This window comes from Pezoporus flaviventris, unplaced genomic scaffold, assembly GCF_033815535.1.
Source record: "Pezoporus flaviventris isolate CSIRO_AGI_PZ_B2104156 unplaced genomic scaffold, CSIRO_AGI_Pfla_v1 ptg000002l, whole genome shotgun sequence".
In the NCBI taxonomy this organism is placed as follows: domain Eukaryota; kingdom Metazoa; phylum Chordata; class Aves; order Psittaciformes; family Psittacidae; genus Pezoporus; species Pezoporus flaviventris.
The window spans coordinates 5,433,372-5,459,384 of record NW_026892550.1 but is presented as its reverse complement, the minus strand read 5'-3'; the positions used below and the strand labels follow the sequence as shown (position 1 = coordinate 5,459,384).

The following is a 26,013-nucleotide window of genomic DNA, read 5'->3' as shown; positions in this document are numbered from 1 at the left end:
ACCTTTGATGTGCTGCAGAACCATAGAGATTCTTCTTGCACTTCAAACACAGAGGTACATTCAATCAAAAAACCTAAAGCTTATTGTACTCAGAAAGTCCTTTCCTCAAAGCTTTTACAGCTATGCCTGGTAAACACGCATGATGCTATGTCATCTGATTGTTAGGGACAGTTACTCATCCAGTGATTCAGCTTTTCTGATGAATTCAGACTTGGTTCATGTGCCTGCAGCTAGAGCCATGTTCCCATGTCTCAAGGTTTCTGGCTCTCTAAGGATTCTGTAAGACTGTCAGCAAAACCCCCCCGCTGAGCTTGCCTCAAGTCCAGCACTCTCAATAGATCTCAAAGATTCCAAGCAGATGTGAAAAATCAAACCCTCCTTCTAGCAGCTAAACATGACATGAAAAGTTACGCTTAAAAGCTGAAAATTAAGAAATACATACGCTGAGAAAAGATCTGCAAAAACATTAATCCCAACAAACAAACCGACTTCAGCGTTTAAACTGAACAGGTGAGCTGAAAATGGTTTCCAATGAGTTCAGTTTCTCAAATGTAAAAGTCAGTGAGGATTCGGAGTTTCAGCTTTGATTTACGAGTCCCTGGTTTTTCAGAAAGTGCAGCTAAGCTGCAAAGATTTATGACTACAGTCTGAGAGGGAGCTGGCTGGAATAATGAAAAGACTCTAGCAGTGCTTCTTACTGCAGCACAATCCAAGAAGGGTGGTGGCACAGGGGTGAGTATCACATTTGAATGTATCTACAAGCACTTCACAAAGTCTTGAAATGCCCACAACACTGACTTTATAGTTTTAGTATAGTGGACCATGATAAAAAACTTGAAAATGACAGGCTGTGATAAAACCTGCAAGGTTTATCTCTATACCACGCTTGCTGTGTGTATGCTTCCTTAAGGTGATAAAACGTGCATACTTTATAAGAACGGCAAAATACAGCACAGAATTCTGTGTGCAGAATTTTAAGAGCTCTTGTATAAGGTTATTTAAAAGCCTACAGGAAATATTACTATGAACTCGCACACTTCCATCTTACTTTCCCGCATCATTCCGGTTCAGCTTGATTTTCTTAATCTGGGAATTACTCTGGTCTATTTAACCACTATCCCAAGAATGAACAGTGAGGTAAAATTCCTGGCAGGTACTTCTGAGACAAGCAACTGTAGGACTTCAACAGTCTCCTCAAAAACATTTTACAAACTGCCAGCACTGCATTAAATGCTTAAGTGTTTAAATTGTTTAAAAACATCAGAAAATGCCAGACACTGCTAGAAGGCAGTCATATGCATAGATTGTAACTTCAGTGTCCAGGCTGGTTTTATTTAAATTATTGATGGAATAGCAGGAAGAGAGTATTTCTAAACAAACTTCCAACCCAGTCTCCTGATGGCATCTATGTTCTCACATGATGAGAGCTGGAGCTTCTTTAGACACTCGGACTCTTTGCAGCTATTAAGAACAGGAAATCACCATTCAAGTTACCAAAGTGATACAGACAAAATTTATGCTTGCAGGGTTTTTTCCTCCTGAAGAAAACAGGAACTACTGTTTAGTCAAATTCTGATTCCCAACAACACGTAGTCAGGCAGAACCAGGCATCTACTGCACACCCGTGGAAGATGGAGAGCCAGGACTGGATGCTCACTTGTACCAGAAGACAGGGAATACCTCCTCCTGCAATAGCTGATCTGTTCTTGCTGTGATGATAACTTAAGCAAGCAAATTAAGACGGTTTACAGCCCAACTGTAAAGCAAGGGAAGGGCACACAAAATCGAACTATTTTAAAATAACTTCCCTTTAATTTCTGGCTCTTTACATCCTTTTACACCATTTTACTTCTTGAAATTGTTCTCATTTCTAATTAGCTCTCCTACCCATACATGTCAGCAAAGTCAAGTCTGTTGGGTCTTCTGTGCTGCAGACTAGCATAAAATAGTTTTTGCTTGCTGTCATTGCTAAGTGAGTCTTGACTGATCCGTGTGTGATCCATCCTGCTCCTTTTACTGCAGATTTGACAGAAGTAAACACACACACATTTACTCACAGCATTTCCCCCTACTCTTTCCTTAATTACAGGCAAGCTTTGCAGCCTCTGAGATAACTACCACCGCAATCACCTTAGGCCCAGACTTTAAAACCAGTTATACTAAACAGAGGAAGGAAACAGCTTGTGGTTGTATTGCTTTTCTATTTTGGGAAAGAATTCCTGGGGTTTTCCCCCCCTTTCAAGCACCAGACTGCAGAGTAGTTACATAAATGGGCAATCAAAGCCTGGGTGATGACTCCCACACACAGCAGTCCTAACACTGAACAAACACAGGCCATTTGACAGGCTCCGTACCACTTGGTATGGCAGACACTGAAATTCCTGACTTTCTGGATTAATATCCCAATGAAAGACTTGCTCTGAGAGGCAGCTAGATGGATTTTATTTTCTCCAGGAGGGCATGGAATGTGGAGTAATTCCCTTCTTGTAACTGAGTTTTTCTGTGAAAAATTATGCCTTGTTGAGTAACAGCATCCTTAAAAACTCATGTGGGCCAGCAGATGCAACAGGCCGAGGACCAAGAAAGAAATAGCATGCCTTTCCTCTTCCCTTAGCATTCCACAGATTTGTCATTTTTCTCAGCACTTTCATAAGCAATGAGTGACAGGCAGATTGAGAAGAATTCATGACAATGCTGTAGCATTTTACCAGCACAAAAAAGTGGCTTGGCCATAGAAAACACTGGTATTTAATTAACTTTGCCTACATCTGATCAAAAGAATCCAATCCACATTCATTTAGTTCTGGTGTGACTGAAGAACATGACGAAACAAAAGAACACACCATGAGTGATGGGTAACTTCAAAGCTTAGAACTATCTTACAATGACCAAAGAAAAATGGATTTAAAGACAGCATATTTACTGTACTGAGAGCTTTAGGTTTCTTTGTAGTCTCTATTATGAAAACACCATGATGAGTATTTAGTATACAAGGGACAAAAGTAATTTCAGAACAACCAAACACCTAGAAGGCTTACTAGGTGATGTCAGACAGAGGTAACTTTATCCCTTTTAAAGTGATCAGTGGTAGAGATACTACTACTATAATAATCTATTCTGTGCAAGGAACCTCTTTGAGGAACCCCTCAAAATTACTGCAAATTACCTTAGGCATCAAAAAGCTATGATTCCACTATACAAACTTGGAAAGCTATGGAAATCATTAAAAAAACCTTGACTGAACTGTAAATTGTCAGAAAGGGATTAGATAAAGAACAGTGTTGAGAACTGGTGAAGAATACACCACCAGAATTTAAAATACAACAAAAAGAGAACAATTAAAATAAGTGAGGACACGAAGACAATAAACGCTCTCCTCTGTGTAACATAACAGGGAAGCAGATACTGAACAACTTGCAGATACCCAATATCTCCTCCCTTTGGTTTTATTTTCAGTTCAGTTCCACCCTGTACCAAAGAACTTCCACTGGACTGCACTGTAACTGAAGGCCATGCAACAAACACAGACTGCTGGAGGTCTGCTTGCACTATTGCTCTATTGCTTTTTTATTCCAGACTAGAAAACAATCTACTAGCATTGCAAAGAAATACAAACAAAATAATTAAGGTCACTAAACGGAATATATGCAATTAAAATGGACTTTGAGTCAAAGATAGAACACACAAGCTTAGTTAAATGCGTTCCCTTACTATGGGAAAGATGATACTGCTTGCTGACCTGGTCCTGCTATCTACTGCTGCTGTGTTTCATCCACTAATACTCCTGTTTTCTACCATGGACCTCTGTAATGAAAATAAAAGTAAACATGTTTTGTTTTCTCTCTCCTCTCTATGAGGACAGATAGAGAACTAAGGAATTAGCTGCAGAACAAACTTCATTTCCTTCAGAGGCTCAGGAGAGGTAGGTGGTAGATTTGTCTGGAGAAAAGCAAAAGGAACAACAGAACAGATTATTTTTGTCATGTTGTTCAGTCACTTGACTTCACCAATGATTAAGGACACTATAAACAAGCAAACAAACAAACTACGTAATAGGACAATGACTCTGAATGTTTATTCCTTGAAAAACCACCAATTACATTCTCGGGAAAGCTCTTGCTTCCTGAAAAATTAAGGATTAATGAGACAAAAGACAAATCACCATTCAGTCTTCAGGCACAAGAATGGAGGGATGCAGCTACTTCTCCAAAGAGTGATGTCCTGTCATTCAGGGCAGAGAAACAGCTTCTTTTCAGTTTGTGACCGAGAACAAAGATCTCATAAAGTCAAATCACTTCAAAACCAAAAATGACAGCCACAGCCAACTGAAATTGCTGCAAAACCCTCAACATGCATTACTGCTTCAAATGAAACGAAAGGGTGGACGCTTAAGTCTGTTAAGGAATACCCAGTGCTCATTCTAAATGATTCTGTCTATAAAAATAGTATTCTCACCAACATAACTGCCTTACTGGTTTGTCATTTATTTCTAAGATTGTAATTCACACGTTAAACTGTTTACCCCAGAAGGTAAAGTCCTTAGAGGCCCTATGTTTATCCAGACAGCTCCCACTTTCTGGGATGGGGATGTGGGGCAGTATATTTAGACAGTAAGCCACAAGTAACTGAATGCACTAATAAAAATAAATTTTTCCACTTTGTTTTGTTATATTCTTTTTATTATCTAATGGAAGAATGCTGTGTAGTTACATATTCAGCAACCCACTGCCTACAGTGAGAATGTTTCAGGCAGGCAACTAAAGAGTCAACCAGATCCTCACACAAGAAGATTAAGAGAAAACACTGAATTACTACTACAGAATGGAGAAGGATGAGGACACATGAAAGAAAAAGCAATGTGTCTGCAAAATTTTGTGTTCCATCTTCAGCACAACAGAAAGGGACATTTCAGTAAAGCATCCAAAGACTGTAGCCCTCAGAAGTCCACTGCATCAACCCTTCTGCAATTCAATCTGCAACAACCTTATAAAACATAGAATCACAGAATAGTTAGGATTGGAAAGGAACTTACATGCACTATTTTGTGCAGTGAGGTAAAGACTGAGGGGGAAAGAGGACTTGAAAACTCCAGATCAGAACAAAAAAGCATGAACAAACTATCCTGGGGGTTGGTTTGTTACGTTTTTCAGATTTGCTCTTGTTTTATACCAAGCCACAGATTTAACTAAACCCTTTCAAATTCCATTTCAAAAGCAATTACATAAAATGTATTTCTTCAAGTTTTCTTTTCTTCCATTTACTAACCACTTCCTTCCTTCTGTTACTGACAGGGGGGTCAAATCCAGCAGTGTGAAGATTAACATTTGCACAAGTTTGAATCTTCCTGCCACAACTGGGATTTATTTATTTTTCTACAATGTGCTTAGACAGTAAAGCTATAAAACAATAGGAGAAAAACAGGTGGAGAAAAATGACTGCTCTACTTGCAGATCCCCTGAAAACCTTCTGTGCTGGCTGAGGCTCTCTGAAACCAAAGATAACTTCGTTGACAATAGATTTGCTTCATCCATTTCTTTCCACAAACTCATCTATAGCAGTTTGTGGACAGCATGTTGAGTATCACCACACAGAACCCTCTCCTCTGAAAGGGGAAGCAAGCAGAAGACTCTACAAAATCTAGTTAAGTTTACACAGGGCTTCATAATGTAGATGATGCATTTTAAAACAAGATAAAAGCTCAAATTCGTATTTCTTATCAACCATTAAACTCCTGGTTACATTTCAATTCTTTTTGCTGGCTTTGGTTCCCTCATTAGCAAGTCTCCAGCAGACGAGATGTTTTGTAAGATGATTTTACATTTAAAAACAAATCTGTCTATGCAAATGAGCAATCTTCCTCTCCACAAACACTACATGAGCAAGGATTTCAGACAGCAACTTAACACGGTATTTTAGTAACTAGGATACAACCCTTTTTCAGAGTAAAGAGTTGAAGAGAAACAGATTCAATCAATCACAGATTGATCCCGTAAAATGCAAGTCCTGGAACACTTCCCAACACTCTATCGCTCTCAAAAACGTGGAGAAGTTTCTTCAGCAGCTTTACTGCATTTCTGCATTTACATTTAGATGACCTCTTAAATTGTAAGTTAATGCCTTATTGAAGGGTTCCATGTTTTGGAAATTTAAATTAGATAAGGCTGGATGAGAATGAATGAAACCACCTTTTATACTGAGTATTAGAAAAAGATTTCTGCCTACATCCAACTTCTCTAACCTTCACCAAGCCTCAAAAGTTACAACTTTTGATGCAGTATTTGGGTATATAAGACAGAATGGATATGAGATACTACAGAAGTCTGGAACAGCGTAACTTTAGAGCCCTGAGGAAGTCTGGCAGAGGAAACAGTTATTTCTGAATAATTTCCATATGAATTTCACTTAGGATAACAGAATGGAAGTTAAATCATCTCAGCATACCTACAGGTTTTCAGAATGCCATATCCATATGTATTTTGTTATCTGCATGTACAGTAATTTCACATCCTTTCAAGATCAGAATCTGTGTCAGGGCCTTACCCTTAGCACTTTCCTTCACCTTCACAGAGTTCAGTAGGAAAGATTTCCCAAACCACTTTCTTAACAGATATCCTCCTCTTGGTAGCTCACAGACATCCAAGGTAGCACAGGCAGATGCTCTGTATCCTAAAACTGTTCTTGGTAGAAAACAGAAAAACCAGGCCCAGACAATACTGCCAACAGTCAACTCCATTAACAGAACACACTGCTCCCTAGTGCACGCAGATACCTGTATTTTATCTACCTTTCTTTGCAACACGAACACGTTGAAAGCAGCTGTCCAAGCTTAAACAGAACAAACTCTGATTTGGCATAAAGGAGCTCTGTTAATTAAATAATAATTTGACATAGTCCTAGCACTACTTTGCCTTTGAGATTAGATCTTTAAACATGAATCCCCATACCTAAAAACAGACACAAGAGGTTTCCATCCAGGTTGTGTTGTTACATATACCTAGTAGGTCCTACTCTTCTGAAGATGAAATGCAATAAAAAGCTATCAGTGGTTAATCAACCCAGGAGCAATTGTGGGGAGGATAAAAAACCAAAACAAACCTACACCTACGTTACCTTGATTTGGTAATGCTGAAACATATTCCTGAAACATTATTTTCAGCAAGAGATGTACAAAAACCCCAACCCCATAGGAGTATTAAAATACGACAGTAAAACACCATGAACCCCGTGGTCCAAGTGCTATGAATTCCACAAGAGCTAAGATCCCAGTATTTTACTTCATCGCAAGTATCTTCAACACACACTGGAGCTGACTTTTATCTACTGAAACAAACAAGAAACAAACCCAAGCTTTTCTAACATGAGTTGCTGCTATGAGGCCACAGATTCACTTCTCCACACAAGTGCAGCAGAGCTTCTTTAACAACAGGCTGTGCAAGATCCAGCTCCTCCTCTTGTACTGGGCTTCCAAAATAAAGCCTTTTTATGAACTGTCTTTCTGAGAAGGGAATTCATTCCTTATTACTGACAACTTACACTTTAGATACTGACCATTTTATGAGGCACAAAAGAACAATTCTTGTAGGTACTTTGGGTATTCACAAAAAAGCAGACATATCAGTGTTAGCCTGGTTGGACCTATTTATTTTGAACAGCAGGATAATGAAACATGGCAATAGACAAACATAAAATTAGTGACCGTGAACAAAGACCTCTTTTGAAGGTCTTAAAGTTCACATGCTCTACATGAAATCTACTCCAGAACAAGGAAACTTATAAAGGAGGATGATATCACTGTTCCAAGAGAGACCAAAATATTTTTCTTCTGCTACTTTGCCTAAGGGTTACCACAAAGCATCTTTCTTTCTTGACAAAAGGGGGCTTTAAGGGCCAGAAATGGCATCTGGTACAGATCACTGAAGTTTCCCAAAAATCTGCCTGTAAATCCATCCAAGTAACATAACCCTGAACTTTAGGTCTACTCTTAGCTAAATATGAAGGTTAGACATGCATTATTTCGGTTAAGGAGAATGCTGAACAGAGCAACAGAAAGTTTTCACCCTACTTTGGACAGGAAAGCAGTGAAAACAAGCAAATGCCTTGCTATACCAACCAGTAGTGATCCATACAATGTGAAGAGGAGATGCTAAGATGACGGTATTCATTTAAATACTACACTACATGTGTGACAATTGAGAGTAAGTCTGCTCAACTTGAAAAAAGCCAAACACTTAAACCAAAAAGTGTTATTAAGCTCTCAACTGCATTATGGCACATAACCTGCTGTTGAGATGTAAATGGAAGATAGTTCTTAGAATCACAGAATAATAGAATAGTTAGGGGTGGCAAGGACCTTAAGATCATCTAGTTCCAACCACCCTGCCTGGGCAGAGACACCTTGCACTAAACCATTCTGCCAGAACATGGCCTGCTCATCCCTTTATTTGACCTATCATGTCCACCATACTGCCCAAAAGACCAAAATAGAAAGTCTTACAATGCACAAATCAAAGATGAGTACGAAACAATGCAACAGTTGCTGACATTGTCAAATTTGACTGAGATCACATCTGGTCTGCTCTTCTCCACAAAGAACTGGCTCAGTGCTCATCAGCAATCAAGAAGAATCAATTAAATGCTGAGTATTATTTATACTGAAAAATGATGAAATGGAGAACAATACAGAAAATCATTACATGCCACTGTATGCATCCACAAGAGATCTTGAATGTCCTGTGCTATTCTGGTCCCTCATTCTCAAAAGCAGAGACAGCAGAACCCAAAGGGCATCGCAGTTCAAGAAAGAAAGGATGATAAGAAGTAACATTCTGGAACGGCTCCTATATGAGGAACACTGCGTTAGGATCTTTTAAGCTGAAATTAAAAATTGAGCAGGTTTGTGAAAAAAATCTATAAAATTATCAGTAATAGTTTGTCCATGATCCCTACTTTTAGTATTATGAGAATCAAGTGAAACAAGTAGGTGGCAAACAGAAATGTAAAAAGAGCTGCTCTATTACTTAATGTTATGGATGCCAAAAGTTCACACTAGGTCAAAAGGAAACTGAGGTCTTCTTGCATGAATTTAGCCATCTATAGCTATTAAATACAAAATCACAAGCTCTAGAAACCTGAGTCACAAACTGCTGGAGGCGGAATATATTTATTCAAAGAGAGCATCACTCCGTGATTTGCCACATCTACACTCCCCATTATGCATCCTCCGCTGAACCTCACCCCCAAGATGAAGTGCTGAATTAAACGGCTCCTTGATCCAACTTGGTAGAGCTATTCTTTTACAGCATTTTTGTCATCACTTCAAGGTATTATTTCATATTTGATTTGGAGTCCTCCACCAATGAAGAGAGGGGAAAAAAAAGTATAAAAGTATTTATATTTACAGATTGAGATGACAGTTTTACGTAGAAAGTGTACTTAGTTCAACCGCTTTTACATACAAGAACAGGAAATGTGGCGTGGAGAGCCCTGAACAAATATTTAAGCTTTCTGCAATTAATTTTGTAACCACTGAGAATACTCATAGCTTCTGATCTCCCCCCAGACCAGTATACTCTTGAGGCTGTATGCATTTTGGTCTTCTCAGCCTACAAGTAGTTCCTTAAGATACTTTACTAATGAGGTGTTAAGAACAATTTAAAGTTCCAAAGTAACAATCACTGCTTCACAGGAAAGCTTCTTAGCACAAACAGGTTTTCAGCTGAACATAAGCCTTTGCTAACAGCTAACACAAAACAGTAGCTCAGTAACCCTTCCAAAAAGGGTAAGAAGTTATTTCTCTTACTCCTGAAGGGGTCACCCAGAAGAGAGTTCTAGGGTTATTCCTGTTCCTTAGGAATTCTAACATCGGCCAGACAGCCTGTGTTATCACTCACCTGAAGACAGGATCCGGTATCTCAAGAACAGCCTATTAAGAAAGAAAAAGTAACAGAGTTCATTTTACCCTGCAACTACAGATCCTGACTCTCATGGTAGTTAAGCTGCACATTTTACCAGTAGCTGAGTAGTCGTACTTGAGCAGGAATCTCTAATAAGTGATGATGAGAATCAATTCCTCCTTCTGCAAAAGACATGTTTGAGGTTTTGTTTAATTTTTTGAAAATTAAACCAAAATATTTCATGAGCACAGTTCTCCAGTCTTACAGAGGGAACTGGTAGGTTCCTGCTCCTACGTACTGATTAGATGCAAGTGTCACCACCTACCATGATTCCCATCTGTCTGTATTTAGCACAGAAGCATAGAAAGCAGCAGATAATCCCCAAACTGCTTCTGTTCTACCCTTACTGGGTTTCTAAATCATTGCCGTTCACTGAGAAAGGCACTGTAACATTATGTAGATATTGGATATAATGGAGTTGGTTAGAACAATTTTTCTCCATGAAGATGAAATGGCAACAAAAACCCATTACAAGAACCACTGGAATCTCTCCAGTAACTTGCAATTGCCCCCTGTGTAGCTGCTGCGAAGTCATTCTGTACTGAGCAGAAACAGTAACAAAGTGCCAAGTTTCTGGTATATTACTAAAAGAAGGCTATAAGAAAACTGGATAGGAAGCTATGTGGAAGGTACAGCTTTTGGATCATGTACATCTTACACAGCTGGAATCCCTACACTAGGAAGTACAGCAGTGTGTGGACTTCCAGGATTGCTCTGGATGCCACGCTGCAGCTTTTCTGAGCTACTGCACCCATGCTAGGAAGACCTGCCAGGAAGCCATGCCAAAAGGGCAAACTGCCACTTGTAGGCCCAAACCAGCTTATGCAGAATAAGCTCAAGTGTGCAAGTATCACGTGCTGAGCTGTTATTAGGGTTAGAGAGCACAGGCCTACCTTGGGACCACCAGCATGAGAGCTGCAGATATACGTACTCTTCTTTCCCATACAGAAACTCTGGATTGCTCTAGACATCAGATTTGGATTACTTCATATTAGTGTATGAAGCAAACCTCTGCTGTTCTTCTCCAGACAGGATTGTTTCACTTCTAACAAAACCACCAAGTGGGAAAAAAACAGGGAAGCCCTCATTCCTAACTGGTAGTGTTACAAAAACTGACAAAAACAATGACTGAAAGAGCAGCCACCACAAAATCTAGTAGTGAGGCACTGCCTGCCACTCTCATGGGCAGCACTATCAAATTGGCTCCTCAAATCAAATCATACTCCTCTTCATCATGGATTGCAGCGCTAGGACAAAGGGTAATGGGTTTAAACTTCAACAGGGGAAGTTCAGGTTAGACATAAGGAAGAAGTTCTTTACTGTAAAGGTGGTGAGGCACTGGAATGGGTTGCCCAGGGAAGTTGTGAATGCTCCACCCCTGGCAGTGTTCAAGACCAGGTTGGACAGAGCCTTGGGTGACATGGTCAAGCGTGAGGTGTCCCTGCCCATGGCAGGGGGCTAGAACTAGATGAGCTTAAGGTCCTTTCCAACCCAAAGCATTCTATGTGTCTGGTGTCTATTCAAACATCTACTATGGGATACCTACCACCCATAACATGGAACATTCGGAGGTGCTGCCAGACCACTGTAAGTGTAATGCCTTAGCATGTAAGTTGCTAAACCAGGTCTTACCAGAAGAGGCCTGGAGTTCAAAGCAAACTCCTCAGGTGGAGAGATACCTGGGGCAAGGAAAAAGGGTGAAAGGCAGGAGGGGAGAGAGGAAAGAGCCATGGCTTGCCCCAGTTCCCCTCTTTTACCTTGGGAAAATGAAAGCAGCACAGCTGTTTCTCCGAGGCCTGGAAAAGGTGGTAGTTATCGACAGTGATCTAACTCACCTCAGAGCTGGGCAAATCACATTTATTTGCAATTGAAAACTGACTTGCATACAAAAGATTCAAAACAGCCTTCTTTTACGTTAACAAAAAATGCCCAAACAAGAAGAAAACCCAACAACAGAGCACTGGAACATTTGTTAAACGATAAGCCTCTCACCCCAGCAAGATAGTAATCTGCTGTGTCCATCAAACAGAGATATAATTACCTTGCACAAAAGGCAGTATGTGAACCATGGTGATTTCTGCTAAATCAAAGACTAAGAACTTGGACAACAAGAAATTGAGAGAGAAACCAGGCCAGAAATGAAACCAGACAAACAGGTTCTACATTAACTTGCAACCTACAATAAACAGACATCTAAGCGCAAAATTAATCAGCTTTTACTCCAAGGATAATTCTCTAACTTCCACTTTGCAGCCACAGTCAGCTACATAAAACCGCACTATGATGCACTAACATTAAGGCTTTGGATGCTGGCAATGAAGTAACAGCAGGGGCCTCAAAACAAAGAACACTGCTAGTAGACATTACAGTTATGATCACAAAGAACACATGCATATCACTAGTCTACATGTGGATAAACATTGAAAAATCTCCCTCAGCATGTTCCCCAGTATTATGTTTTTCTTTCTTTATTTTAAACCTTCTCAGTTGCAAACCCTGCCTGTGAGACAAAGAAAAGCCCCAGACTTTTTATGATCAATGAGTTATACCATAAAACAACGTCTTGTGACCTTCAAATGCTTTTTCTTTTACCCTTTGTCCTTTAAAGTGCAGGGAAAAAAAAGCCAGAAGCCTGACCCCGTGTTTCAAGAGCACTGAAAAGAATAAGGTTATAATATTGCAAAGTCTATAAGGAGGGGGTTGTGCTGATTTGGTAGTTTGGCAGCTCATGGATTTGGCACAGCAGCAACTACCTATCACATCTAGGGTGAGACAGCCACCAAGTCTCAAGCACTCTGGGAAACAGCACTGACATGCTTTTCTCCTGACCATTTCTGGCCAAAAGACAACTCGGAGAAGCCCGATCAACCCTTATTTTAATCTTAAATGAACTGCTCACCAGGAAAAATTAAGGGCCATCCTTAACAAACAACTGATATGAAAGGCCTCAGAATAAACTGTGTATATGAGATTATTAATTACCGCGTCCTCTTTCTAAAAACAATACTAAAAGCCACACAAATATGCTAGTCATTGATGCTAATAACTACATCACCATTTAGTCCAATTTAACCATGACCAGAGCGAAGAATTACTCCAGCTACTGACTGCACCCATCCTTTTTACCTGAGTAGTGATTAGAAAAATCTGAACCAATTTCTGTTGAAACATTCTCCTTTAAAGAATTAAAGAAAGCAAACTAATAAAATTCCTGTAAACATCAGTATGGATCAGTATAGGATGAATAACATATTCAAGTCATAAATAAACACTAAATCTTTCTGATACTTAGAAGAATGTCTACACAGTTCTGTAAACTCATTAAGTAGTTTTAATGAAAATAAGGGTAAATAAAATTAGTAATACAGAAACATGTGTGTGGTGGTTCTCTGCATGTGTGACTGGGAGAAAGTAAGAATCAGTGGTGGACTTGGGAGTGCTGGGTTAATGGCTGGACTCCATGATCTTAAAGGTCTTTTCCAACCTAAATGATACTATGATTAACTACTAAACCTGCAGTTGACAGAAAGATTATAACCTGCATTTTGTGTTTAAGGTGGGACCTGTTCAGCAGCCGAAAGCATCCATTAATTACGTATATTACTTACTGAGAAACTTAATATACACAGAAGTATTCCTGCTATGTAGATTTCTTCCTCTCAGATAAAATTATAGTAAACCACATTCTTTCAAAAGGAATCTAGGCACAAAAAACTAAATAAAGGGGGGAAAGGGCTTCCAGCAGCATTCTTATTTACAACTTGGCAAAGCAAATGAAATTTCTCTTTCTGCCTGTGCTTAAAAGAAGCAAGGAACAGATGAGCTTGGCCACAAAACCTAAGGACATTTAATACAGGTACCTAGACCTTTTCAATGAATACAATTGACCAGGTTATAGCAAGCAAAACCAGCTCTTTTCACGTGACAAATAAAGGTAGGAACTATATTCCAACTGCTAACCTCTGACAGTAAAGAACTATATTCCAACTGCTAACCTCTGACAGTAAAGAGCTTAGCTTCGCCAGCTGACAATTGAGCACATTTTTCCTTAATTCAGAACCAGAAATGCAGAAATAGTTCACTTCTTTTCTGAAGCATCTGGCTATTAGGAAGCCAGAATACCTCATGCTCCAACAATCAAAGGCCACCTATAAATTTAGAGGTCTCCCCAGCTCCCCTGCCCAGGCACACATCCTGGCTAGGTCCTGGCTGCATGTCTGGATAAAGTTTCTGTTTCAGACATTCCATGCTACCACATGCCCTGATTTGCTCTGGAGACTTATTTTACTTACATAGAAACAGAATTTTCAGGGTACTCCTAGCCTAGGCAAGAAACATGGACCAGAATTAGAGTGTATCTGTCCTCCCTTGAGATAACAGTATCATCAGAAGTGACTTGCTTGTGGAAAGCACCTATTGCAATACGTGAAATGAAGATTGGCATATGAACAAATAAAATCTCAGTATGATTAACAAACCTAATTAAAGAATGTAAAAAAAGTACTACCTTCTTTTCAGTGGGGCTTGAAGTCTTTGATACTAACGCTGCTTCAACAAGACCCTGCTCAAGTAAGGAGTCATATTTTATGCTTCTTTTTCTGCTTCTCCTCTCCTTGTTTGCTGGCTTCTGTTCATTTTCCTCTGACTGAGACACATCTGCACCATTGTCTCCACAAATGGAAGATTCGAAAAGAGGCTTTCCATTCATGTAGGTCTTAGTGATTTTCAGCTTAATTTCTGGAGAGCCATTCTTGATAGGAGTAGTGCTGGGTGGTGTTCCAACTCCCTTTATCTCCTGGGGTTCAAAGCGCAGCTTGGCATCTTGGGCCCCAGACTCGCCGTTAAACACTCGAGAGGTCAGATCTTTCAATTTATCAGCTGGAATAAAGGGAAGAGCCTCATGGCCGTTGTATTTTTGCATGACACCTTCTTGTAGAGTGGCAGAAAGTTGTGCTTTGCCCAAGTAGACAGAACACTCGCGGTTCACTTCACAATTCTGAGTTTTCCCATTGGTATTTCCAAGGATCTCTGGTACCTGCTTCATTTTGATGTAGTTAATTTTTCGAGTTAACAGTTGAGAACTTCTTTTGATGCTAAAGTCCATCCAGCCCAGATGTTTCCAGTCTCACACTGCTATATTAAGACAAAATGATAGAGAATATTTTTAATAATACAGAAATATCAAAAGCTACCAAGTATTAAGATAGATGGCCCCACTAATACTGCACTTCATGCAAGTTTTACTGAAGTGTTGCTTCTTATATCTATCACCAAAATACTTCAATATCTGTTAATATGCATTACAAAAAAAGACCAAGAAAAATTGACTGATGAATCATTGATTTTATTCAAGCAAAAGCAGAGAGCAAAATCACAGCTTTCATTTTAGCAATCTGTTAACAATCTACAGTGTGAGCCTTACCCACACTAATTACTCAGAGGTACTGCACTGTTTAGAACAAGTAAGAGTTAGACCTAAGATAGTATCATTAATAACAACATAAACCAGATGAGTTTGTTTCTAAGAGGTTGTGCCAACATAAAAACCCCACAGGCTGTGTTGTTGTAGCACCTACACACACCATGGACAGCAGCATCACAAGCTTCTCTTCCTCAACTCTACAAACAGGCCCTCAATCTTCTGTCAAAACACAGCTCCTGAAGAAACAACAGTCTCCAGACACATCCCAAAGCATGCTGGCTATGAGAACAAACAAAAGGTGAGCATTTGGTGTCATGAGCACCAGCCCACTGGGAAACAGCCAATCTTTCAGGCTATGCAGTGCAAAATGTAAATGCTCAAAGCTACTGCTGGGGTTTCAGCTTTTCAACAACAATAATAGCATGTAGCACCCATTATTCCTATAGGAATTTGAAAAATAGTCAACAGGTTAAAACTGCACTATTATCTGCCCTATGCAGGTTTTCTGAGGGTTCTGCCCTGTCCATATTAACATCATACCATCACTGCAAACAAATGAATCTGGCAGAATGACTCCTTTATGTTCCTAGACCAGGCAAAATGATAATTTTCATTTCTAAAATTCATATGCATAGACTACTCATATTACCAGGTGCAGTGTATACACGATGTTGAGAAATATAGCATCATAAATGAGAGCTCAGCACAATAATCATCATATCCATGCTCAAGGTAACTGATTTCATATATGCTTAAGTCCAAGAACTGTCACATCAAATCAAAAAATTCATCAAATCTAGTCTCGCATGCTCCCAAAATAGTGCAGTAAAACCATGATGAATAACTATTGAATTGTCAGTTGCTATGGAAGAAATCTCTTCTGAATCTCACCACCTTGCTTATTAATGTACACAGCTACAATGCCTACAACTGGCATATTCCTGAAACATACATATTTGCTACCTCTACATCAGGAGTAGCAATGTACAAATGCTTATGTTTGAGCATTACTTTAAGCCTGGCAAGCTTAAGGGTGTCAAGCCTGAGCTCAAAGCAATTGGTCAACAGGAATCCCTTTTATTCACAAAGATGTAGGTGGAAAAAATAATCTAAAAATCATAACTCTTTATCACTCTTTTTAGCAAATGCTCCCATCTCCCTAACATGCTGCTCTAAGGTACCTACAAGCTAAAAGGGTCTCTCTCCATAAAAGCCATATAGACTTATTTGAGAGATGAAAACTATCCTTCAGGGACAGACAGCAGCCAGAAAAGCTCTTATTCAACAAGGTAAGAAGCGCAGGTATACCTGAACTCCAATGGAATCTGCAACAGGAAAGGTTCCAGTCTTTCCTTAGCCAGATGAAGTCTGAATTACCATAAAATCTCAAATAAAATGAGTGGAAACCAGCCAATTGTATAACCCTTTAGAAGAGGGGTCAGAGGTAAAAGGAAAACCAAAACTCTACCAGAACAGGACAAAGAACTCACTAAACCAAAAGAGAACTCGTGCACTTTCACAAGATCTCAGAGAACATGGGCCATGAAACAAAACTCTCAACCCAATTAACAATATAAACATCTTTCAAACTGTGATTCAGCACATTTAACTGAAATCGTATCTATTTTAAGAAACAACTGATGACAAATTCTGTAAATTTTCAGGCAAAAGGCAAACCCGTTATGGAACATGTGACACGTATTTATGGAGACGAGAACAAGACTCCCTTAAAAAAAAAAGAAACCTAGACCATTGAATTGTAGCAAAATCTGTGCTTCCTTCCCACAGATTCTTAGCAGACTAAACCAGAACGCAAAACAAAAGATTTGATTTGGGCACCTAAACCCCCTTCAAAAAATAAGCCTACAAGCGAGGAGCTTTTCTGCGGCTACAGACGCCCTCCAGTGGTTGCCTGGACCAGGCAGAGCTCCCCCCTTCGCTGTCTGACACAGCGCTGCAATCACAGCTCTCCAAAGACGACCAGCACCAACAATGCCTTGCGTGACTCCCTCCTGTCCATCAACTACACGGTTAAGTTGAAAAACATTTCTAATATGGTTCCATGAGGTGCTTATCAGGATCTGCACTGAGGCATCTGCATTTTGTAACTCTATTTCAGTGCATGATTCTACTAGTATTTTTTTTGTCCTGCTTAAGAAGTCGTCTTGCTCTCATCACTTATTTCACTAAGCTAGAAAGCCATCAAGCTTGAGGCAGACCAGGACAGCTCAAAAAAAGCAACAAATAATCACATTATACTATGTTACTGGTGTACTCAAACACAAAATGCTGGATGCATTAAAAAAGTGATAGCTGAAGAGTTTCAAAACATAAAAATCATTAGAGCATCACAGAATCGTTTAGGCTGGGACTTTCTCAGATCATCTCTTTCAGCCCCCTGCTTTAATCAGGCCTAAAGCAGATCAAACTGCTCAAGGATTTGCCTGGAAAATGACCATTAAGTATCTAAGTGAAAAGACACTGCTCAAAGAAATCATGTTACTCTTTCTAGGCAATAAACCTAAGAGCAGCAATTCTGCATCACAAAAATATGAAGACCAGTAAGACGATGCAGTGAAAGACCCTGGAATTTTAGGAGTTACTTTGATCTGCATAATACATCTGAAGATACACAGCATGCAGATTTTAGCCCTTCAGTGAGTGAAGGTCCCTTCACTTAACAATTCTCACTAATACAGGCCACTAAAAACAGCTGAAAGCACTGAAAAAGGCCCCTCAAATCACTGGAGCCAAGAGACAACAAATCCAGGAGTATAACTGGTAAAAGGAATTCAATGTACCCAAGCCAATAAAGTGAGAAGATGAAGATAAAGGCAGTAATTTGAGACAGCAAGATTATCAGAACCAGTAGATACAGATTATAGAACATGGAAAATAGACCGTGTTTGTAAAAACATTTAATGGAGCCAAATGAGAAGAGGCTTAAAGTAAGAGGCAGAATAATGGGCAAAGATAATAGATGTGAGTACCTATAAGCAAATATAGCCCTATGGGGAGATGGAGCTTGCAGAGAGCAACTGGCAGGTTAGTTACCATCTCTAAGACAACCAATGAAGGGAAATTGCTGATACGCATCTCAGCCCTCCTTGTAAAAAAGAAGCTACATTGTGGGGTTCAGTTAAATGAAAGAAGCCAGCACATATACACAAGGGAATAATAAAAGGTTTTGAGAAAGAAGGGAAAATTGAGGCCAACTGAATTTTGCAGAACCTTTGCCATCTAAAATCCATGGCAGTACAATACCGTAAGCGAGAAAAAGGACTTGGCTCTTTGTGAGAAGAGGACAATGGAACGGGAAAGAAGAAAAGGGGCAAGGAAAGAAAATGATCAGCAGCAGATAACCAAGCAGTACTGTGAGCTTAGAATTAATACTAGAAGACAGGACATGAAAAAATGAAGTGAGATAGATTACAGACAAGATCTGGTTGATCTGAGTTGTAAGAGTAAGGTCCTGAAGCAGCTGAGCAGATGATTAGATTTGGTAGGTAAAGTAAATGCACTCATGCCAGACCACGGTATCACATGGAAGCAAAAGCAATCCCTTTTTCTAGATTATTCTGTATCTATAGAAAGGGAAACTGGGGGGAGGGTAGAGAAAGGAAGGGGACAAAAGCACCACACGCCAGTAGCAGCTAATGAGCTTAAGCTACTATCGTCCCATATTGACGGTCTGGTGACCCAACAAGTATTACTTTTACTAACAAAGAGAAAAAAACATGATAGCCACGGCGTCTGCTGAATAAATGTGTTCTGGCCTGTGAACAAACAGTTTTCAGTAAGCAAAAGATGTGAGTTATCAGAGAAAGGTCTCTACGTATTTTAATCAGAGAGTGCCTGCAATGGCTTTGTACACGTTTCATACTAAAAATATCCAGATTCTAAATAAGACAAATTATTTTGCAGGCATTTTAAAGAATGTTATTAATTACTTGAAGGTCCATCATCTGACAGGAGTCATGAGCCAAATACAGTTAGTCTGCATGTCAGATTCCTCCTTCCCTGTCTGGGCCGCTATCATTTATGTGATACTTATTATTCATTTCTCCCACATCTGCTGCAATTTCAGAGATGCTTTTCTTGTGTGTCAGAAATAATGGAGTAGTCCACTCCTTCCAATTCTGCCAAAGGGAGTGAACAGAGTAAGTAATCAACAAAAAGCGTCGCTATTAAATACCACTTCTGGGTTTTTTTTTCTACGTGTTTTCTTAAAGCCATTTCTCAGGTAAATTACTGAGGGGAGGGAAGGGGGAATGACACACCTCAATACAAATTCACTGTAAAATAACTTTATCCACAAAAGCTATTTTTATTACCTACAAATGAGGCTTTCTGATGGCACTAAAAAAGCTAATAGATGACTGCTGCTTTTTTTCCTGTAAGGATAGCTTTCTGGTAAGTCTTCTCCAATCTCTCACCAATTTTAAGAGCAAAGGTTATTCCTATTTTCAGATCAGAATGAGCCAAAACACTTGAAAAGATTAGTAAAGACACAACACATTCTTGCCAATACATTTGAAAACTCAAGTATACTTACTCCCATTATCTTGTATAAAATAACTAAAATATCACATAGGAGTAGAAATATTTACTATCTTTCAGCATGCTCTGACTGTTCACTATATTAAAAGAGTAAAAACTTACTGCAGGATTTAAATTAAGAAAAGCCATAACTGAAAATTGCACTGTGGGTTTGCCAAAAACTGTTACAAACCAGCTCTATCCAGCAAATTCAAAAGCATTCCCTCTCATGAAGAAAACCATTACTGTACTAGCTGACAAAGAACTGAAACCAATTACACCAAAACTTTCTAACAATTTACCACTTGCCTTAGAAAAAACGTAGGAACGAAAGAAAGGAAGCTTTAGTCCAAAGGAGCCAATTTTGAGTTTAAAAGCACCTGAAGCAAAGACTTCATTAGTCATTAGTGTCTAGATACACAATGATTTCAGTTCACCAGTCAGTTAGCAAGACCTATAAAGTAGGTTTAGGTAAGCGCATGAAAATTTCCTTACACTTACAGTCCAGAAACATGTTTATATAGAGATGTAAAAGACATTTGCACAAAAACATCAGGCATATCTTGAAAACTGCTTGAAAAGGGGTAGGGTACTTACAGCTGCATTTCTGCTTACATGCCACCCAATTATTATTTTTTTTAATCAAAAAAGTATTGATCTTCCCTAATTTGTTTTGGGTTTGCTTCCTCCCCCCCCCCCCCCCCCCCCCCCCCCCCCGGATAAGATTTTAGAACTTCATTGTTACAGTCTATATTCATCAACTGGAACAAGTATTCACTGACTTCTCACGAAAGCAACGGGCAACGCCAGCTTGTACAACTGAAACCTGTAGCATGGCAAGTAAAGAATTTCTTCACTTGAAATGTTTCTTGCTACTGCAGAAAATGAGCTTACAAAACTAATGGAACTGACTTTTTGTTCCCTCTCAGGAAAAGCTTTTGCAACCAACCCTTGCTGCTGAGGACCAGGCTAGAGGACTGCTCATCAGGACTCCTCCCCATTAATTCATTTTCTTCAAAATCAGAAGAAATACTTTTTCCACTGCTGCAGAAATATCAGCTACACTCCTGCTCCTGGAGTGGGTGGTGAAAGAGGGTGACAGATTTGAGTGAATTCAAATTCTTTTAAAACATCATGTTTCTGTCTGAAGAGAGAATACAGATACTACTGTGATGGGACCACAGACCAAGTAGAAAAGAATTCCTTCTCCTCTGCAGATAAGCAGATGGGAACACTGGTGTTTGAAATGGTAGGAACTACTGGACTTGCCACCAGTATTTAACACAGAAAGGTGGGCCTCAACAGTTGCTTAACAAATGGCTAAAAGTAAAGAAAAAGTAATGTTTTCAAATGTGAACTTGAGACTTTTCTGTCTTCTGGAGAGTTCCAAATGGCTCAGCTGAAGGGGATGGCCCCTCTCTAGCAAACCAGGACTTGGTAATTCAGTACAGACAGAATACTCCTTCAGTCTAGGTGCTTACCCACCAATGAAATGATGCACCTCTCTGTCTCTCAGGTAGGCCAGGGTTGTGCATTTGGCTTCTACTTAGCTTGGGAACAAAGCAGTAAATGCAGTCTCAAACAGCTCAGCACTTAGGTGCCGAGCTTCTTCCTTATTGACACTGGTATTTCACCTGGTTCAAGTCTCTTTTAATTTCCCACCCCTTTAATCCTACCGCTTTATATTTTCAGGATCCTACCTCTGCTCCTTGCCCTTATTGCCATATGTAGTCATGACAGCACAGTAAATGCCCAAAGCCTCACTGAAAGCCTCATAAAATTACTGATTGTGCGAATACTGAGATGGGAAGATCAAATCTGGGAGGACACCACAAAACAAATTATGACTATAAATTATGAATCAAACGGTAATATTAACAAAATGTTATTTGCTCCACCTCTACAGAAATATGTTTCCCAGATCAGACCAGGCAGCAACTAATTTTAATACAGAGGATGCAATCATTTTGCCGAGACCCTTAAAACTCTTGCTATCTTTGTCTATAATGGCATGAAAACCTGGGTTTAGATGTCAGAAGCATACTTGGTACATTGGAATAATTCTAAAAAGCACCATTGTGACACTGGTGATACATGAGGCCCTGTCAATAGTACAAAAGCCTAGCTATATGTATACATAGGAGAGATTCATAATCTTTATTATGGAGCACTACTTGGCCATGTCTTCTGTTGTTCATACAAACAGCAACACATTGCACTTATAATGTACCCCCCTAATGTGGACAGGTAATACATAAACATATAGATGATTTGTTTCATTGAGTACGTTCCACTTCACACCCCATAACATTAAGTAAGGAACTAGAAGGTAAAGTTCAAAATTAGTTAACACTGACTCAACAGTCCTATGGAATTTTATTTACAGACTTGCACTTTTCATCAAGAACTGTTTATATCCGTATCTGAACAATGTAACTATGCACAACGTAATGCTGGCCGTACTATGCTAATTCTATTTTACACATAGACTGTAATGAGACTGTAACGATGCACATGTCTATATTAATTATTCTGTCAATGTACTACCTCAAAGCAAAACACACACAACTGGTATATGTATGCCAGGAACACTCAATCAACGCCCAAGACTTGAACACTACACACTCTCCAATCAAATCCAAATAGTAGCTACTAAGTGGCCTTTCTGGTTTGGATATTATTTGAAGTATTTCCATGTGCTGGGGCTTTAAAATGCTCTTGCCAAAATACATTACCACCTTTCATCTGCATGGTTCTAGATTCCCTGTTTCTTCCACTAAGACTACATCAAAAATCTTTCCAGAAGAGTGATTAGCTAAACTGTTACAGGTAAAAGGTCTGGAATTTGAAGCAAGTCAGCTTTCTGGAGATAAAGCGTAGCTTACCCATTTAACTTGGGGTTAAAAAGATAAAACTTCCCTGTACAACGAACCAGTTCCTTCCTGTCCACTTCCCCAAACTAATGTATTGAGAGGTCTGCAATGGGCATCTCTTGTCATTTTTGCTGTTCTTCCTCCCAGCACACCACTAGTTCTGTGCTTTGCTACCTTGCCAGATTTAGTTCTTTCAACAAATGCTGTTGTATCTCCTTCTGATGGGTAAATCTAGAAAATTTTGACTGTAGAAGTAAGTCATGTTAAGCAATTGTAATTGCCTTCCTTACTTGCAGAGTTTTTAAGACTCAGCTATCACTACCACTACTGAGCCAAGCATTCATCTGATGAAGAGACTGTACAACCACGACTCACTATGATTTAAGCCTACTAGTTTTTTGCATTACTGGTGAATTTCAGTCATGTTCCACTTCAATTACAGCATTTGTTTCCAGTTTGTTCAGGAGTGCTACTATAAAACAGCTTCTGATGGTCTGCATTTTGCATCCACAGGAAAATCACAGTATTAATTTCATTCTGAAGTATCTGTTTGAAAGTTCTTGGCAATTACTCCATAAACTGAATGATCCATATTCATATCTTTCATCCCACACTGCACTCTGAGGTTCATACTTTGGCTTAAATCCCTATGGCTTTATTATCAGAATAGAATCTGGGCATTCTTTAGTACAGAGATAACTCCCCAATTTAGATGTTTCTGAGCGCCAGTGCAGTCAGGTCCTTTGCTCTGATGGCATCCCACCAAGGCTGGCAAGTTCCACAATTCATTTATCTGAAACATGATCCTGGGAACCTCAGCTCCACAGACTAACCCATGCCACAGCAGGAATACTTACACTTCAACTTGTTATGAATAAATAAATTAAATGGATCTCAAAAACTATGCCAAGAGGCTGCATTACTGCATCTCCTTCCTATTGCTTCTTTTATCAGTAGCTTTTAAAAGTATTCCAAATGGTGTTTAGATCACATTTCTAATAAAATCTTTACTAACCTCGGCCTTCTTTTTTGAAGGTATTCTTGCCACAAAATCTTTCATCTTCTGCTCCTTGTGTATCTCTTATTTAGTAAGGCAGAACTCAGAGGACAGGAGAACACCTGCTATTATGTTTTTACTATGGAACAGAAAACATGGAATTCCGTTGTCAGCCCTCAAGGCCAAATATGCTTAAAGATTATTATAATCTTAGAACACGTATTTCGTTGTTTTTTTTTTTTTTAATGTGTATTTTAGCACAGATGTGAGATGACAGTATTTTAGCATTTCGATATGAAGCACAGGCCAGAAGAGGTTTCACAAAGACAGTTAAATGGCCATCTCAGCCATCAGAACAAGACAGCCTTGTGCTTCTCCAAAGAGCCACACAGAAAACCACCAGCAGAAGAAATATGTTAAAGCTTCTATGAAGTCTACTTGAATAGCACATCATGCTACAGTTTTCCAAACATCTGCCATGTATGTATCCTTACCCCAAATATGGATGAATATAAAATAGCTCCGATTTGTGCTGGAGAGCTGAATATCAAAGTTCAAAAGAAGATCAAATTGCTATCTTGCACTAAGATAAAAATAGGACAAGGTAAAAGGATTGATACAAAACTAGAAACTGAGCCATCGCCTGTTGAGTAACCCTTCCAATTTAACACATGCTTTAAGCCTCTTACACGTTTTATTAGTTTCAAATTATGTCAAATACAAGAATCTACATCAGTGGTGCCCCACGGCAACACAACTTTGCCCAGCGTAACAATACTCTGAAGTGTGTATGGGCTACCACTTCTCTTTTCCATACTTAACTAAATCTCATTTGACTTCCATGAAACTCTCAAAGATTTTCCAACATCTTCTTCCACATGTAGCTCATCACACCACTGTACTATCAGGATAATTTCCATGTAATGGTATAATTTCTTAACACTAGCAAGAGGGATAGCAGAAACCTTGCCTTTGGTTAAATCTTTAACAGGTATATGTTTACTGCACACAAAATGTGTTTTAGAGAAATTATATTCTGGTGTAACCTATTACACACTTCAGACAGAAGCAGCTTCTCAAACATACCAGAGAGCCAACAGATTATCTGGCGCTAAAGTTAAGAGTTTCTGTGAGCAAAGTAATGCATAATGGGCTATGCATGAACCTATCATCACCATACACAAGGCATTAGTATATATGATCTGTTCTTCAGAACCTTGCATGGTTTTGTAGCTTGCTATTCACCAGAAGGGCAGCAGAAAAGATGATGATCTAAATTTCCCTTATAGCACATTCCAAAAACTTCTCTTCCTGCTGATGCTAGAAAATCTAAAATAACTATGCAGGACACCATCAAATTGATAAAACCATTAAAAATAGCACTTGATATATCACTTTTGTAATTTCTGTCATTATAAACTGAAAGGAAAAAAGTAGATACATTATACAGCTGTCTTACCACCTCCAATGACTGCAGGTCATAAGAGAAGATGATTTGAAGGTGATGATACAGAAATGTTCCCAGAATCAAAACCTTCCAAGCACCCATTAATTTTATAGAATAGTTAACTGACCCATTCAACCAGCTCCACGAATTTGCACACTGCAGGGTGGCTACTGGCAAGTACCCCCTAAGTCCTCCACAGTTAAGCACCAAAGGGAAACTGGACTTGCATAGCAAGCTCTGATAGGAAATTATTTTCTCTCTCCACTTTACCACCTGATCATTTATCCTGATGCCATATTCCATCTCCGCCTTCTCTTTTACACCACCAAGATTCCAGCACATCCTCAGTGAAGACATTTCTCAAAGCTACATCCTAACTGGAAAGTGATGCTTCTTGGAAACATGGACTTATCTGCCTAGATCCACGTCAGTATCTCCATTCTTTTTTCCTCCAAAAGCTAGATTAGAGAATTATACCAGGTCTATCACCTACTGCATTATTACTCATCCCACCAAGCATTTCTGTATTGGTGTTTGACTGCTGAATGTTAGGGTATCTTCTGTTTTCGGCGATGCCAATCAGTGGATGCTTCCCACTATGCCGCACAGTGCTCTCAAGTGAAAATTCCACCCCAAACGCCCCCCCCCCCCCCCCAAAGGCTAGGTGCTTTACCTTGTTCTACATAGTACATATTTGCCATTTACATGCATTCAACCACCTCCTATGCTTAAAACCTAACAGATGTCTTGTAGGTATGTAAGCAGGAACGACCAGAGGTGAC

At 39.3% G+C, this 26,013-nt stretch overlaps 1 protein-coding gene across 2 annotated transcripts in view; it reads right to left on the bottom strand.

The window, feature by feature from the left end:
* NSD2 (nuclear receptor binding SET domain protein 2) overlaps nucleotides 1-26,013 on the bottom strand; it is a 75,660-nt gene that overhangs the window by 46,523 nt on the left and 3,124 nt on the right. For both annotated transcript variants that reach the window (XM_061467192.1, XM_061467184.1), the window contains exon 2: nucleotides 14,461-15,086. In XM_061467192.1, the coding sequence (XP_061323176.1) occupies nucleotides 14,461-15,057 (597 nt within the window). In that variant the 5' untranslated portion in view covers nucleotides 15,058-15,086. The remainder of the gene's footprint in view (nucleotides 1-14,460; nucleotides 15,087-26,013) is intronic.